The sequence below is a fragment of the Mercenaria mercenaria genome, chromosome 19 (genome assembly GCF_021730395.1).
Source record: "Mercenaria mercenaria strain notata chromosome 19, MADL_Memer_1, whole genome shotgun sequence".
NCBI lineage: Eukaryota > Metazoa > Mollusca > Bivalvia > Venerida > Veneridae > Mercenaria > Mercenaria mercenaria.
In genome coordinates this window covers 8,187,650-8,203,357 of record NC_069379.1, presented here as the reverse complement: position 1 = coordinate 8,203,357, position 15,708 = coordinate 8,187,650, and the positions used below count along the sequence as shown (strand labels likewise).

General features: G+C 33.2%; 2 protein-coding genes across 2 annotated transcripts; both read left to right on the top strand.

The window, feature by feature from the left end:
* The first annotated feature begins 2,056 nt into the window (after positions 1 to 2,056).
* On the top strand, positions 2,057 to 7,855 carry LOC123542928 (brevican core protein-like). Its single transcript, XM_045329140.2, has 4 exons — positions 2,057 to 3,107; positions 4,890 to 4,933; positions 6,471 to 6,561; positions 7,362 to 7,855. Exons 1-4 carry the CDS (start codon positions 2,795 to 2,797, stop codon positions 7,595 to 7,597), a joined length of 684 nt encoding a protein of 227 aa, XP_045185075.2. The 5' UTR covers positions 2,057 to 2,794; the 3' UTR covers positions 7,598 to 7,855.
* A 534-nt stretch (positions 7,856 to 8,389) lies between these two features.
* LOC123542401 (toll-like receptor 4) lies at positions 8,390 to 13,476 on the top strand. Its single transcript, XM_045328236.2, has one exon. The coding sequence runs from the start codon at positions 8,827 to 8,829 to the stop codon at positions 11,428 to 11,430; it is 2,604 nt and encodes an 867-aa protein (XP_045184171.2). The 5' UTR covers positions 8,390 to 8,826; the 3' UTR covers positions 11,431 to 13,476.
* Positions 13,477 to 15,708: the final 2,232 nt, after the last annotated feature.

Genomic DNA, 15,708 nt, shown 5'->3' with positions numbered 1-15,708 from the left:
TTTGCGAAAGTTCGTGCATTGTAATTTGGAAACTGTTTTGGCAAGAATTTTGCGCATTGCACGCGTGCCTTTTCATGCTTATCTGTCAACAAATGGTGAATCCATCTAGCACAGATCTTTCCCATTTTCAAATTACGTTTCAGAATTGTATGAGCTGCTGCTAATGAGATGCCAACCATACTAGCTATTTGCCTAGCGGTGTATCTTGCATCAGTAGCAACTATTTCTTTCAATCTAGCAACCATCTTTGCAGACGTTGCTGTTTTCGGCCGACGGCCATGTGGTGCAACTTCTGTTGAAACTAACCCACATTTGAATTTCTTAAACCAACGAATAACTGTCGGAAAAGACATTTCATTATGCCCATAAACAGAACATATTTCATCAAAAATGTCTTTACACCCTATGCCAAGAATACAACGATTCTTAATAAAGGAACGTATTTCAACGGCGTACGCTGACCTGCTGTTGACGATTAATAGGTTTTTTGCTATGTACATGCAATTTCCACTAACGCTTTATTGATAACACATTGTTTAATGAACTAGTTGTAAGAAATCATGTCAATTAGTTGTTTATATTCTATGATGTTCCAGAATGTTCTACCATAATACTTCTGAACAGAATGTTATAATTATTTTTAAAGTCTTATTTGTTCTTGTGTTTTCAAGAATCTTCTTTTCGTTCTTGGTGATATATAAAATTTCTGGAGTATTCCATGATACTTTAAATAAGAAGCTCAATGGAACAGGGAAGAACCTACAGTAAGATCTTATATAAAAAGTTTCATGTATTTCTGAATAACAAAATATTATGATTTTGGATATTCAACATTTCTTGGCCATTGTAGAATTAGAAAGTATATCTTTAAAGAGAGGATTTGTATACTTTGGATACTTTAAATTCAGTTCGGATTTGTGAATAATGGGGAATTAATACCTATTACATATTGACTAAGACAGGATTTTGAATTTTCTTTTATATAAGTAATGTACTTCACAGTTAGAATAATATCGTTAAAGTATTTGAATTGTTACTTTTATGAATAAGATTTTGTTATTGTTAATGCTTTGTTTTCCTGTTACTTTTAGTAGTCTAAGAAAAAATCCGTGACTATTTTAAGAAACTTGATATATAGGTAGATTGTCAAGATAATCTCAATTTGTCTAATAGTATGTACTTTCCGTTCTTAAGAAGAACATTGGCGCCTTATGATAATTACCATTCTTCATACTGCACTCGTGTAGGTTTAATCACCATTAATATCATACGGTGTTCTCTGTTGTCTGCTGACGTATTTTAATTATATTCTATAATTGTCTATTTGCATAATATTTCATATTAAATATCATATTGTTTGAATACGAGAGGCGTTTAACCTTTATTTGAATAAAAATCATTATTATTTGTTTAATGGATATTTTAAACAAGAAACAAATGTTCAAATTGAGATCAGAGAGAGAGAGAGAGAGAGAGAGTTATCAGTCAATGTTTAGTGCTTAGGTTGCAATTATAGTCAATTGGAAGTACCAGCCACTTCCCAATTCAACCTGTGAATATATAGAAAAAGAAAGTTATTTTATCGATCAATTTCGAAGCATTTTTTCTTACTCTCAACCCCCCCCCCCCCCCCCCCCACACACACACACACACACCTCCCCCAAAAAAATGATTGTTTGTTTATTAATGGGTATAAAGGCTAATAATTGTTTTGTGTTGGTGTTTTTTTATTATTAGATTACTGCAGCGAGGAACGGAATTGTCACCGTATGGTAATTATATTCTTTTGATTGATTATTGATCTGTATATTAGCATCGCTCACCAAACTGACAAAATAGATGATTTATGGTGTTTGCTTGAAAATCATACGGTTTTAAATTGCATTTTTGTGATGTTTCACAAAATAAATGATTTAAAGACTGTCAAGACTGCTTATACTGTTTTGTTATAACGTGTCTCCATGTATCAAATATTTGATTATGAAATATTTCCATATTATATCTTGATCACAGCATTATATCTTTACAATGTAAAAATGGTTACATTTTTCTATGAATTTTAGAAGGAGTATAGAAAAGAATGATCCTTATATGTAACAGCAAACGTCCAAACATCCTTCCCATGTAGGTCCATTTAAAAATGCTTAAAAATTGAAAACTTTAAAAATAATTTTAAAATAAAAAAAAAATGTATCTCGTTGATAATAAACAAAAAGGTAAAAAAGAACGTCCGCATATAAATTAGGACTGTATGTTTCCTACAAATGGCATCTGATTTTAAAAACTAATGATAGGCACATGCGTAAATACTCGATAGGCATATTTGTTTAAGGAATAAATACTATTTACAATACATTTTGTGTAAAATATAATATTGATGTAAAACAAAAACAAGTGTTAAAACACTAATTCAGAATAATATGGAACAGACAGTGTTTTTATACGATCATAATACACTGTATATGTATACGGCTTAAGAGAAAAATCCACATGACACTGTTTCAACATTCGCGCGAAACTTCCACCTGCACAAAAATCCCTTCTCCTTAATCTAGAAAAAAACACACAAGAAAAACCATTAATAGAAATATGCAAATAAACACTGTGCGAAGTGAGAACAGGATAATGAAATATGAATTCTTTATGTAAATATTAATTAATATTAAGTATCTATTTAAACGTCTTTTAATAAGTTTCATTGATTACAACTTATTTGCTTCTTTATGCAAACATTATATTAATTGATTAAACAAGGAGTATAATTACGCGATTTTTATTAGTCTGCTGAAACATCATGATGCGGACGTTACGGTTGCTTTTCGCTTTTCTGTTGTTGTTAATTAGCAGTTTTAGAGATGACAACGCCACGGTTGAAGCAGAAGTCGTAAAATTTAGGGAGTTTTCTGCGCACAATGGCTTTACATGTGCGGAAAACTCGGGAATCTTTAACATTAGTGGAATTCTGAGTCTGATACAGTGTTCGGTCAAGTGTGCAAGTGAATCTTCATGCCTTGGAGTAATCTACGAGTCGACACTGATGAGGTGTGTCGGTTGCAGGTGGTATACAAATGGTGGCCAAGGTTTAGGTCTGTCGTACAACCGTAAGGGTAAGTATAGTTATTTTATCAGATGGTGACTTCTTTCCCGTGTGGTAAGGTTTGCCGATTTAAACCCATACGGACTTATCACTTTTGGTTCGAGGCTTGTCGGATGTTTGTTTATTATAACACAATACTTATATTTGCAAATCGACATATTTATGTCTTTGGCAAACAAACAAACAAACAAACAAACAAACACATTACACAATTATTAACATATTAAAAAGAAATAGAATGGACAGAAATTTTATTGGTATCTACAAGTGATGAAAATAATTCACGTCTTGACGTGCGTATGGCGGATGAGGGTTATGCTCATTCATAATAAAGCTGGAATTTTATATAGGGTACGGGTCGTCATTTTAAATATGTTTCGTTGAGTTAATTGATTTACATTATTTTAAAAATTTGTCAATTTTATCCAAATTATTGAAAGAAATCATTGTAATCATTTATATAATATTATCTATTCTTAAGCATGTTATATAAAAAAATAAAAGTTAAGGGTTAGATTTCACAGAATCAAAGAGTACCCATAGCCATCGAACCATGCAACAAAAGGGCAATGTAAAGGGAAAATGTTGCAGACGGGTTGCTTCAAAATCTCCAACAAGTACATTTTTATCTATATAAGCCCCCATTTTGTTCTTTGAGGAGTTATTTTTTTGAAATCAGTCGGTGGTTGAGTTAACAGTGTGTTAACATATCTATCATGTAGCAGACGATTACCTAAATTTTAAAATAGAAGGCCGCACCCCGAGAAACAATAGGTGGAGCCTAAACGTGTTACGGCACGTTCGTGGAGAACAATAGAGCTCCTTTATTATAAACAATAGGACGGATTCTATTTCAAGGATTCGCGCCCCGTTTCACTTTATATTGCTGTTATCTATTCAATTTAACCTAAAAATAGAGAAGGTTAAATTAGTGAATTAGGGTCAATTTTGACGTTATGGGTATTTAACATTTTGGTAAGCCCGGATGGTGTTCATTTCTAAAATCTGATTTCCAACCGAAAATGACGTCACCAAATGCAAAGTTATCATGGAGGTATTAGACCGGCATCATTGGAAATGTCTTGTTGAGTAGGTTCAGAATGTGTACTTTTATGAGTCTGTCACGCATGATTTTCTACATATCGGGGTTTAAAACGAAAGCATTCATGCATTACAACCATGTTTTTCTCCTTCGTTATTTGACAGAGCCTAGGCATGTAGGATATCTGACAAAATGTCTCGATGAGCGCATGAGTGATTTTAACCTCGATTCGAATCTCAGAGTAAATAGCGCTCATCGAGACATTTCGTTAGATACCCCACATGCCTAGGTTCTGTCCAGTAACGAAGGAGAAAACCCGGATTGTAACGCATGAATGATTTCGTTTTAAACCTCGGTATCTAGAAAATCATACGTGGTAGATTTCTAGAAGTATATATTTTTTTCTGAACCTACTCAACAAAACCGTTCCAATGATGCCGGTCATCATGTCAGATTTCGCTCAAAGAAAATCAGATTGAAACGTGACTGATCGTTTATGTCTGTGAAGCTTAGAAGTCAAATGGAAACAAATATCGGTTTTTGACAGAATCATAACCGATTATCCAATAAATAGTTCTATCTTTAACACTGTTTTCGAAAATAAAAACTCGAATAATGCATTTAGTACACGAAATGGTGCCTATCTTCAACTATCTCTGATGTTACAAAAACAGTGTCGATATGATATCAAACAATATAAACCGGCCGATGTAAACTAACACATTTATTCAAGCATGTGATCTATTTCAGCCTACAGACTTGTAACATACAACATGAACTGGGTACAAGCAAAGGTAAATTTTTTAAAAAATAATGTATCTACATATATTAGAAAAATCGTGTTTTAACGTTATTAATACATTAAGAAGAGGTTACACGTCAGTGGAATATTTTCGCGAAGGCGTAGCGTGAGTAAATATTTCCGGCGACATATTATTGATTTTGAGTGTATTCAATTAAGTAAAACACGATGATTTCGCTATACATTATTTCAATTCTAATATGCCCTTTGTCTTTAACAACAGGTAAAATAGTAGCGCTCTTTCTTGGTCGCAACAAAAAAAACTGACGTCATCGCCGTTAACATAATCGTGTTTAATAAAAACAAGCATACTAGAATTCCTGATGAATTTTCATTCTACATGCTATTGTAGATTTTCAGTTTTCATTCGGAAAAAATAAAAACTGGTGCTTAGGCGACTGCATTTTACATCACTCTTATTGAACATACTCAGAAGGTGTGTTAGTTATAATTGATTTAAGTGTTACGACCGTCTTATGTTCTAATGTTAAATTATCTCCCTTTAATGGAATAATCAGTAAAAACGGGTTTTCTATTGCATAATACCTTCTGGTTGGCGGTCTTTTGTGGCTATTTTAAAGACAAAAACATGTAACAAGTTATAGAGACAAATGTTCTCAACATTGATAGCCACTTAATAGTGTAGTGTATGCAGATTTCCGGCCTGTTAAAATATCAGCCACGTGCGGGTCTCCTAAGTATATAGTGTTAAAACATCCTTATTTGGAGATTTGTACATCGTATTGTGTAGGGTTTCAGCATGGGTGGCTTAGGCGAAGGAGCCGTATTCTCAGGGTTCTGTGAGTTTGCATACACTGCATTCCGTTGAGGACACATGTCCGTAAGATAAATATGTAAACAAAATTAAAAATAACCGACGAAAGTTTTACAGGTTGACAAATGATTAAAATGAAACAAGTTTTCTTTTACATTTGCTATCCCAAAAGCTAGTCGAGAAGAACTCTTAAGCATGGCGCGATACGTTCACATTACTACCGGCTACATGCCTGCCATAAGAAAAAGCTTACATATGTTAAACAGAATATTACATTTGTGTCTTTTTATATTAAATTTCTTAAACTTGTACAATAAAAGTGACAAAATGCTCGACAGAGATTTTCTTCATTGCGTTTAATAAATCAAGTGTGAAAACTCAATCATGTAATAACCTCTATATTGTAAACCATGTATTAGATCGCAAACAAACTTGAATAATTTAGCATGTTGAGACGATTCCCTCGTGCCTTTTGGCTGTGTCTTATTACGTCTATGTTATTTGCCGTTCATAAAAATCAAGGAAGAATATCCAACAGGGAAAGCCACGTTCAAAACACGCCGCCTCCCAAAAGACACACACGAAAAACCCTCGCACACAACACAGAAAATGAAACACCAAAGGACAAAACATTTCTATTTCTTTTTTATCCGAATACAATAACATTTGTTTCCGTCGGCTTGTTACCTGTAATATTTTGGTTTATGACATGTTGGGCGCCCTGTGGTTTTCCACTTATTTCATTTTGTTACAGGCAAATTGTGAGAGTCTTGGTGGTCGATTGGCTGACATTAAATCCCAGGAAGAGCAAACTTTCATTGAGAGGAATATTCTACCTTCAGCAGGTTTGATTTTACAGCTTGTTATATAATAGTGTAGAAGCACGGTATCTCGAGCATTTTACCTCGATAATTTGATATTAAAATACAGAATCATATTTTGTGCACGTGGTTTCAGAAAATGACTTGGAAATAGTCGGTATTTTGAGAGAAGTTTGTTCGAGATATCGAGATTAAACTGTTACAGTATATGGCCACGAAATGGTAACTTATTTAGAAATTGCACATAATATTGTTTTATATATTTGAGTATTGGGTCCGTACTTGGAAAATTCAATATTCTTTGTTGCAACTTCGGCATTCTCCGGTTTTTTCCAAAAGCCATGGTCGTTTTGAGCTACAATTGCCGAAGAGCCTTGACGAGAATACATAATTACACGGAAACTGTCGAGTGTCATTTCTTTTCTATATCCTTAAGAGTTTTATTAAAGTAGAAAATGCAGTTATATTCAGTGAAAAATGGATCTTTTTATACATGCGTTCTGAACCATTCTCGTGAAATATTTTTGCAACGTTAATAGAAATTGAATCTTCTGTTATAAACACATAGTGACAAAATTACAACCATTCCCCAAAAGTGACAACTGTTGGATTTTATACGTGTCTAACAAAGCCTTTTGTTCTTAATATTTATGTGAAACTTTGAAATATCCAAATTTGCCTTGACTCAGGCAAGAAAAATGTATTGTTTGAATAAGTATCGGTTAATATAGATTTTGTTATCTTTAGACGAAATTTAGACATGAATTATGTTACGAAAATTACAAAGAACCTATTGTTGTTATGTTTGAAGTTTATTGTTACAGTTAATTTGTACTGGATTGGTGGTAAGGACAATTCAAGCGGGTTTGTTTGGCTAGACGGTACCGGAGTCTCTGCAGGGTACAACTATTGGCACGATGGAGAACCAAGCGCAAGTGAAGGTAACGTGGAGTACTGCATTATGTTGTATCAACGTCAAGATAACACGACTTACACATGGAGCGACGCACCGTGCGAGAGTGAGAATTTTGTGCTCGGAAGTTTGTGTGAATTCGACTAAAAAGGGCATACAAAATGTATATTCACATTTTGAAAACTGTGTGTTTGAATACATCAAATACTAACCAATTCTACATCAGCCTAGTTCTATAATTTGAGTATCTTTCTTGTCGACACAATAATATACAATGTACACGTATTTTGGCTATATTAGGTCTGTATTTGGGAAAAATCAAATCAGTTTAGTTAGACTCCTAAGGTCGAGAGGTATATATGAACAATTCCTCATACATACACTTCTATAAAAAAGAAATAAATATTTTGATGTTTGTGTTTGCTTTTCGCCATAGTTAAGGTCATAAGCTGTCCACTTTACTTCCTGTTTATGATTATGGTGGATATCCTATTTAATATCCATAATCACTGAAGTTTGTAAGCCAGTCTCATGGTCTCCACACAGGGAAAAAGCTGGAAGGTAGGCATATAACAAAAAAATAACTATGCGGTGTGTTTTGAAACCCTAGAAAACATGGAAGTAAAATATCTCGGTATTTTATTTGACGAGCCGACAATAAAGTTCTTCCTACGAAGTCTAGAAAATCACAAGTTTGCTGAGTAAAGCTTATTTTTACCCTTACATTTCATGTATGATTATTATATCAATAACTAAAAACAAGCAAATTTGATACATGATCATGTATGAGTATTAATTAATACTGAAAAATGGTTTAATATGTGTGTTGTTTTAATATCATATTATCATTATCATTTCATGTCCTTACAAACAAAAACTACAAAGTACAAATCTAAACGACATTATCCAAACAGCTGACTGGTCAGCCGGCCAGGAAGCTGTCATCGAATGTAATTAACTTAAACTTCCCTCTACACAAATGTATTATAAATAAAATGAACAAAGCAATGCGTGTAATCATTTTTACATTAACCTTTGCATGTATTTATGCTAAATATATATCTGTGAGTGACGTTGTCATTTGCATAAGATGATAAACAGTTGGAGAAACAATACTTAAAGGAAGTTATTTATGTTCATATTAAATAATGTTGTGCTCAGTAATTCTAATTACATGAAGAACAATTACACTCAAATAGATGTTTACTCGTTTGATAATATAGAAAGAGGAACTGTTTTGAGTAGTAGTTTGTTTCTATTGTGACAATATTAACCACTTAGTTTGAGAGTGCCTGGATTATATTCCTATTGTGTACATTTCTGTAGGATATTAACACATATTGAACGTAATCTTAAACACTACATCTGGAAAAAGAATGAATATCAGTCCAGTAATATTCGCTTTGATCTTATCTGTAGCTGGATCAAGCACGTTACCCTGTGGGCCTAATAGAGCATGCTCCTGTAATCTTTATAACCAGATGGATTGCTCCGGGACAATGCTTCCAATATGGAAAATTTGTGAATTTATAAGCAACATGACATATAAGAATATTTCTTATCTGCATATGGAACAAAACGGCTACAGAAGCATAGACAAACTTGACATAAAGGGATGTGATAAGCTGTACGAGATATACTTTGGGGGAAATAAAATCAGCGTTATAGAGAAAGGTGCGTTTGCAAGTCTTGATCGTATCACTTTACTCGATATTAGCAACAACAGTTTGGCTGTCTATGATGTAAATGTTCGGCTAAACCTTACATTTCCGTCAACAATCAAGACGCTGATGTTGAATGGGAATTTGAAAGTAAACATTAATAGTAATTTATCATACCCAGATTTATCATATCTCATTAGCCTTGAAGCGCTATATATGGATGGGATCAGGGACAAAATAATTCCTGTGAGTTATCGTTGGCTTTCAAGGTTGCAAACTGTAGCACTATCTGGGTTAAATGGAAAATGTAACATTAAACAAATAACAAATTCGACATTGGAAAACATTCCTTATGTAAAAAATTTGAATATGTCTTCTTGTCAAATAGAAAACATAGATGCCGGTGCATTTAACAATATGCGACACTTAGAAATATTAGACTTGTCTCAGAATTTTCGCCTTGGATTTCGTGTGCTAAAAAACATTACATACAGCCTACAATTTACCAATATCTCTTGTGTAAATTATTCTCAAGTGCATAGTACTTTCGGCTTAGGCACCCAGATCAGAATACAGGATGTATGTTACGTTTGGAATACATCTTTGACTGAAATTGTCTTCAACAGTAACCGCCTTCAATCTTTTGAAACAAACGCACTGATATTATTGCCTCACACTGTTAGAAAAATGCGAGTAGAGGACAACACATTTACGTTTGGACCTTACTTACTGCAATTGGGATGTATGGAGAATGTCAACGAAATTTACGCCAATAAACAAAATACAGCACACAACCCAATTCTATTTCAAAATGAGCCTATTGATACCTACAACGAAAACACTAGAAACAATTCTTATTGTCCATATATGCAAAATGAATTCTTGAAAAATATAAGCAGGTTGAATAACAGATGTCCTTATTTTAAAGACGACAAAATTAATATATATAAGAATTGGCCAATGTTCCCAAGGAAATTAAAAAGATTGGAATTTTCTCAGTCAGATATGAGATATAGACTGACACAATTTCAAGTTTTTCCACCCCTCGACTTCATGGAATACCTAGATGTTTCTGGAAACATTTTGTATTCTTGGATAGGACCCATCGGTCCCTTTCCAAATTTGAAATATTTGAATTTATCACGAAATTATTGTTCACATATTGGATCAAAATTCTTTGATAAGTTCTCAAGCGTTGAGAATCTGCAACTGCAAGAAAATTTCATCGGTTTAGTGCTTTCAGATGAGAACTATGGACCTGTAGTGTTTGATAAACTGGTAAACCTTAAAGTTTTAAATTTATCATCAAATATCATTTCTTCCCTTCCGCCAAAAGTATTTGCAAAAATGTCAAAGCTAGAGACACTAGATCTGAGTGTGAATAACATTGAAACTTGGACTATAGAGACGAATACATTGCACAGTCTGCTACATTTAAATTTGAAATTAAATTTTTTCCACACTCTCCCTACCATGCTCACAAAGAAGCTGGAAGTTAATGCAAAGCGATTGGGAAAACAATTCACAATTGATCTTAGAAATAATGTTATTACAATCACATGTGAAGGAAAAGAATATTTGAAATGGATGGTTGAACACAAAAAAAATTTCCTTCATTTCAATGAATACATATTTCACGACAAAGGAGGTGCAAAACTGTCAGTGAATGGTTTTCTAAAAGTTGTAAATACTATTGAGAAGGAATGCCGCTCGTACCTAGGTTTAATAGTTCTAAATTCCATTGCAATTACTTTATTTTTTGCCATTGTTACTGCGGGTTTTATCTATAAAAATCGATGGAAACTAAGATACATGATGAGGATAACTAAAATTAGGCATTTTGGCTATAACAAATTATATAATCATCCCAATGAAGAGGGCAATTTTATATATGACGCTTTCATATCATATGCTAATGAAGATTTGCGTTTTATCCTAGACAAGATGATTCCGAACCTTGAAAGACAAGGCAAACAATTGTGCATTCACGATAGGGACTTTATACCTGGAAACAATATTGCCGACAATATTATAGATGCTATAAGAAGCAGCAGAAAAACCGTCGTCATTCTTTCGCAAAACTTCTTGAAAAGCAAGTGGTGCCTTTACGAGTTCAATATAGCGAGAATGGAAAGCATCTACTCGCGAGATGGAGTTAATTGCCTTCTAGTTGTAATGTTTGGAGACGTTCCAACAAAACTTATGACTACAGAAATGTTAGATTGGATAAAATCAAATACATATATAGAGTACACAACTGACGAAGATGGGGAGCTGCTCTTTTGGGAGAATATGAAAGAAGCTTTAATGAATATTTAAACCAACATGTCAATATATGAGGTGTTTGCAACGGAGGAATTATATAACACCAGATCAACTTAGTTAACTATGTAAAGTATTAGAATTTAAATTTGACTAATTAGAAATGTTTTGTATGCAGCCAAATACAATCAGGTAGTAAGCATTGGCTTTCAGAGAAGATAAGTAGCGCCGAGTTGTGTAAATAGTTAGATGATTTATAGGTAGCCAATATCTGATGTTGCTGACTTTCTTAAATAGAAAAAAGAACTTTAGTTTCGTATTGGTATTATATGGAGGTGCTTTTGGAAAAAGTTAAAATAGGCCCAGTAGTATGCATGGTCTTTAATGACCATTCTGGAAATGAATTTAAAAATGAAACAATTACTATGGACGCTTGCTTGTAACTGTTGAAATGAGTTTAAGCATGTTAAAAACATCTCATAATTTCATATTGCAGTATTAGTCATTATACATAATTAGTCTAGAAAATTAAACACTTCCGTTTCTCTTGAAACACTTGTATAAAATCATACGAATCATCACCGTACTTGAAATTTATCTGTTGAGATAAGTCACTTCCTTATCATGAACTTCTTAAGTACTACATGTACTATGCAATCACAGATTCAAGAGAAAAAGAAAAAAAATATCCCATTTTTTTTTTGTCGTGATGATTTATTTTAATTGTAATGTCATGAACTCACCATTTTGTAACAATTAGTTAAGGAAATTAATTTTAAAGACAGAAGGTTTTATATAAATTTAACATCATTTAATAAAACTGAATGTTGCTTGTTTAATTGAATTTTGTCAAAGTACGTTCAGCCTTGAATTGAATAAAACGATTAGACACAATCAAACCGAGTTTGCTATTAATCTGCTTGATTGCATTATATGCTTCCAAAAGATCTTGTTACACAGATCATTAAATTACGTATTTTCACATTAAATACCTTTAATCCGGAGATTTTAAGCAAAATATCATTTTAAATTTCAACATACGAAATAGATTTTAACATTTATAACAAAACGTTCAAATGCTGAAAAAGATATTGCCAGTTATTATAGTTTACCATAACCACCCTCAAACGCCCTCGTTAGTTTCACAGCGAAACTTGTTAAAAACTTATGAAAACTCACACTGCCTTCTAGTCCTAATATAAAAGCTTATTTTGTTAAAGTCATTCTAAAATCAGGCAATTGGTTTTTCAAATTGTCGAAAATAACCAAGGTAAAGTCGGTCATGTTTTCGTCAAAGTGAATAGTTTTAATCTTTAGTCTGCTGGCGGCAAATGAATTTGCATTTGCGGTCAGTACAAACCAAAGATAAGCCTATACATCCATGTAGTCTGATCATGGTCTGCAATGATCGCCCTTCAGTCAGCATATTGTTGGTAAGCACCCCTTTTAACAGTTAATTGTACTGTTTAAATCTAAAGTTGGACACGTTCATTATAGAAATTTATTAGGGTAAGGAGTTAAATGTTTTAGTAAAAATGCACAAATGAAACATTTTAATTTTTGTTCAATTATGTTGAAATCTGTCCAGCAGATTGTTACCAGTGTATATTGTCACAGTTTCTATCATACTATAGGAAAAAACCGATACCCTAGCTGTCAATTCTTCTTTCAAATCGTATCAATTTTAGGAAGTAGTCATCTAATAGCCATGCTGCCAGCTTACTCTGACCGCGAACCTGCAGATCTAGAGTTTTCAATGTTTTACTGACGCTTGCTGGCCATATTTTTATAATGATATTTTGCAGTAGTTGACGAAATGAATAATTCTGTGGACTTATTTTGTAAAAAGGGCTAACCTAGTGGTTTCTTACTGTATGATGTTCTAAGTTATCACTGTTTTTGTCCCATGTTTAAGTACATAACTTTTAACTTGTAGTTAAAGGAAAGGTAATGGCTTTGTTGATATTGTGGCTACCGCATGTTTTTGGTATGATCATACAATACATATGTATATTTCTTTCTTGTTAAATTCAATTTTTGATAGTTGTTTTCTCTTATATTTTTTTAATATTAATTATGAATAACATAAAAGAGTATAAAATTTGATGAAATTATTGTTTTTGATTATCTCCCTTCATATCTCTAACTTTGTAAGTCAATGTGCAATGAAAATAATGTTTTTCTAACCCTGTAATTATGCATGATATATATAAGCCTTATGCCCTATGGAACTTTAAACACAACTGCAAATTTGAATTCGGCTTGCTTCAGATAACGAGATGGCCATCTACTGTGAAATATACCAATTTATCACTGTGTAAGAATATCTAAGTAAAAGAAATGGCCCTAAAACATTGACTTTTAAAACCTAACAATAGGAAAATGTATTTATTTTTCAAATAATATACAGATCACGTTCTTAACATGCTTGTAACAGATATATGAAAATTATTTATCAATAATAAATCTTAGCAGTCGAACTGACCAGCGGCTTGAAGCGTTAGTGCTGCACGTGCGCGCAAATCCAACGATATTCTTGTAAAAAAAATTTTGTTGTTTTCTGTACAGTGTGTTTCAATCACGAATGAAACAATTCGAAATAATTATTTAATCTAAAGATAAGTGTAAGAGGAAATAGGAATGTTCGTCCGAATTTTCAAGTTCAGTGGTAAAGATAAAACGAAGAAGTAAGAATAATTATGTTTGAATTATGGTCGTGATTTATTTCAGAAACGTGCGTGACACGTGTATAGTGTACACAATTAGGGACAAATAGTCAATTTTATTGTTGTTGAATCGGTATAGTTTAAAGAATCTTATGTGAATGTAACCAAAGAAATATTCAGATCAAATGAGTAATATTGTTTACGTCGTGGTAGCAGTTTCGTACTAGAAACTGACAAAGAAGAGGAACTATTCTTTTGGTAGAATATCAAGGAAATTTTCACGAACAATGAAACTCAACATGATATCATCTAATCTGTTTACAACGGAGTAGATATATAATATCATTCATATGATTCTTAATACTCGGGCACATGAGAAAGTAGACTAGGAAGACTAAATGTAAAATGTGCAACTAACCTCTAAGAATTGAACAGCCGGTAGACAGAATTTCAATAGCATACATACGATTCAGTGTTTTTACCAGGATCATTTCCTATATATCTATGACAGTATATAACTACTTCTAAATATTAAGACGTGGTTTTGGCTAAATCGGCATGACATTTCGTCGAGAGCTCGTAAAGAAATACAAAGGGTCTGATTCTGTAGATTTGCAACATTGTAACACGAACTACACAAAACGCAGTACCCAACAAATAGAATGATTTCACAGTATAATAATTGAGCCACGCCATAAGAAAACCAACATAGTGGGTTTGCGACCAGCATGGATTCAGATCAGCCCGCGCATCCATGCCGTCTGGTCAGGATCCATGCTGTTCTTCAACAATTTCTCTAATTGAAACAGGCTTTGAAAGCGAACAGTATGGATCCTGATCAGACTGTGTGGATGCACAGGCTGGTCTGGATCCATGCTGGTCGCAAACCCACTATGTTGGTTTTCTCAAGACATGGCTCATATATCTGAAGAATGTGTATCTTTTAAAATCGCAGTTATTGAATACTCTTGGTAAACAAGTTTAAGCTTTTATAGAATAGTATCGTGGTAAATACCCTGAATTAAATCGTGACAAACGGTCATAATGGGCCCATCCTTCGTCTAGTTATAAAGTGTTTGATAATAGTCCTATTGTAATTATTGGTAGTACCTTACGGTCTCTGTGGATAATATATCAGTTAAAATATCTTCAAACCACTTATCACTTAAACAGTTTTCAAACCACTCATCTTTAATGATTTGACTCGATTCACCTAATGTAACTGGGTTAAGTACTTTTTTGTTTTCGAACTAAATTTTTAGAGTACATTCAACATTAGGGCTACGTGATGAAATCTTCAACTACAGAGGGATCTGTAAAAAGTCGCTAGAAATAGTAATGTATTAACATTACACAAGCTATCTTAACCGGTGAATCTTGCCATTAAGATCTTAAAAGATGAAAATAAGGTAAAGACGGGAAACATAGGGGAAAATATCCAGCAGGGAAGGCTACATTCTAAAATCACGGGCTCTTTAACGTGCGCACACGACCAACACATACACTCTCATACAAAGAGGGCACACTAGGACGAAATGAACAAATAACGGACCACTTTCCTCAGTCACAGTGTATGATGAGTGTTCTCTGTTGTTAAGGTAGTTCTGCATGTTTGGATCGAAATTATTTCTACAATGTAGAATTTGATTAAACACTGATTTTTCAAAAC

What these genes read in the sequence shown, in the direction of transcription:
- LOC123542928 (XM_045329140.2), top strand. Translation starts at nt 2,795, where the DNA reads ATGATGCGGACGTTACGGTTGCTTTTCGCTTTTCTGTTGTTGTTAATT. An exon ending in TGAACTGGGTACAAGCAAAG is followed by an intron (nt 4,934 to 6,470) that starts GTAAATTTTTTA and finishes ATTTTGTTACAG; the next exon opens with GCAAATTGTGAGAGTCTTGG. An exon ending in GAATATTCTACCTTCAGCAG is followed by an intron (nt 6,562 to 7,361) that starts GTTTGATTTTAC and finishes TTATTGTTACAG; the next exon opens with TTAATTTGTACTGGATTGGT.
- LOC123542401 (XM_045328236.2), top strand. Translation starts at nt 8,827, where the DNA reads ATGAATATCAGTCCAGTAATATTCGCTTTGATCTTATCTGTAGCTGGA.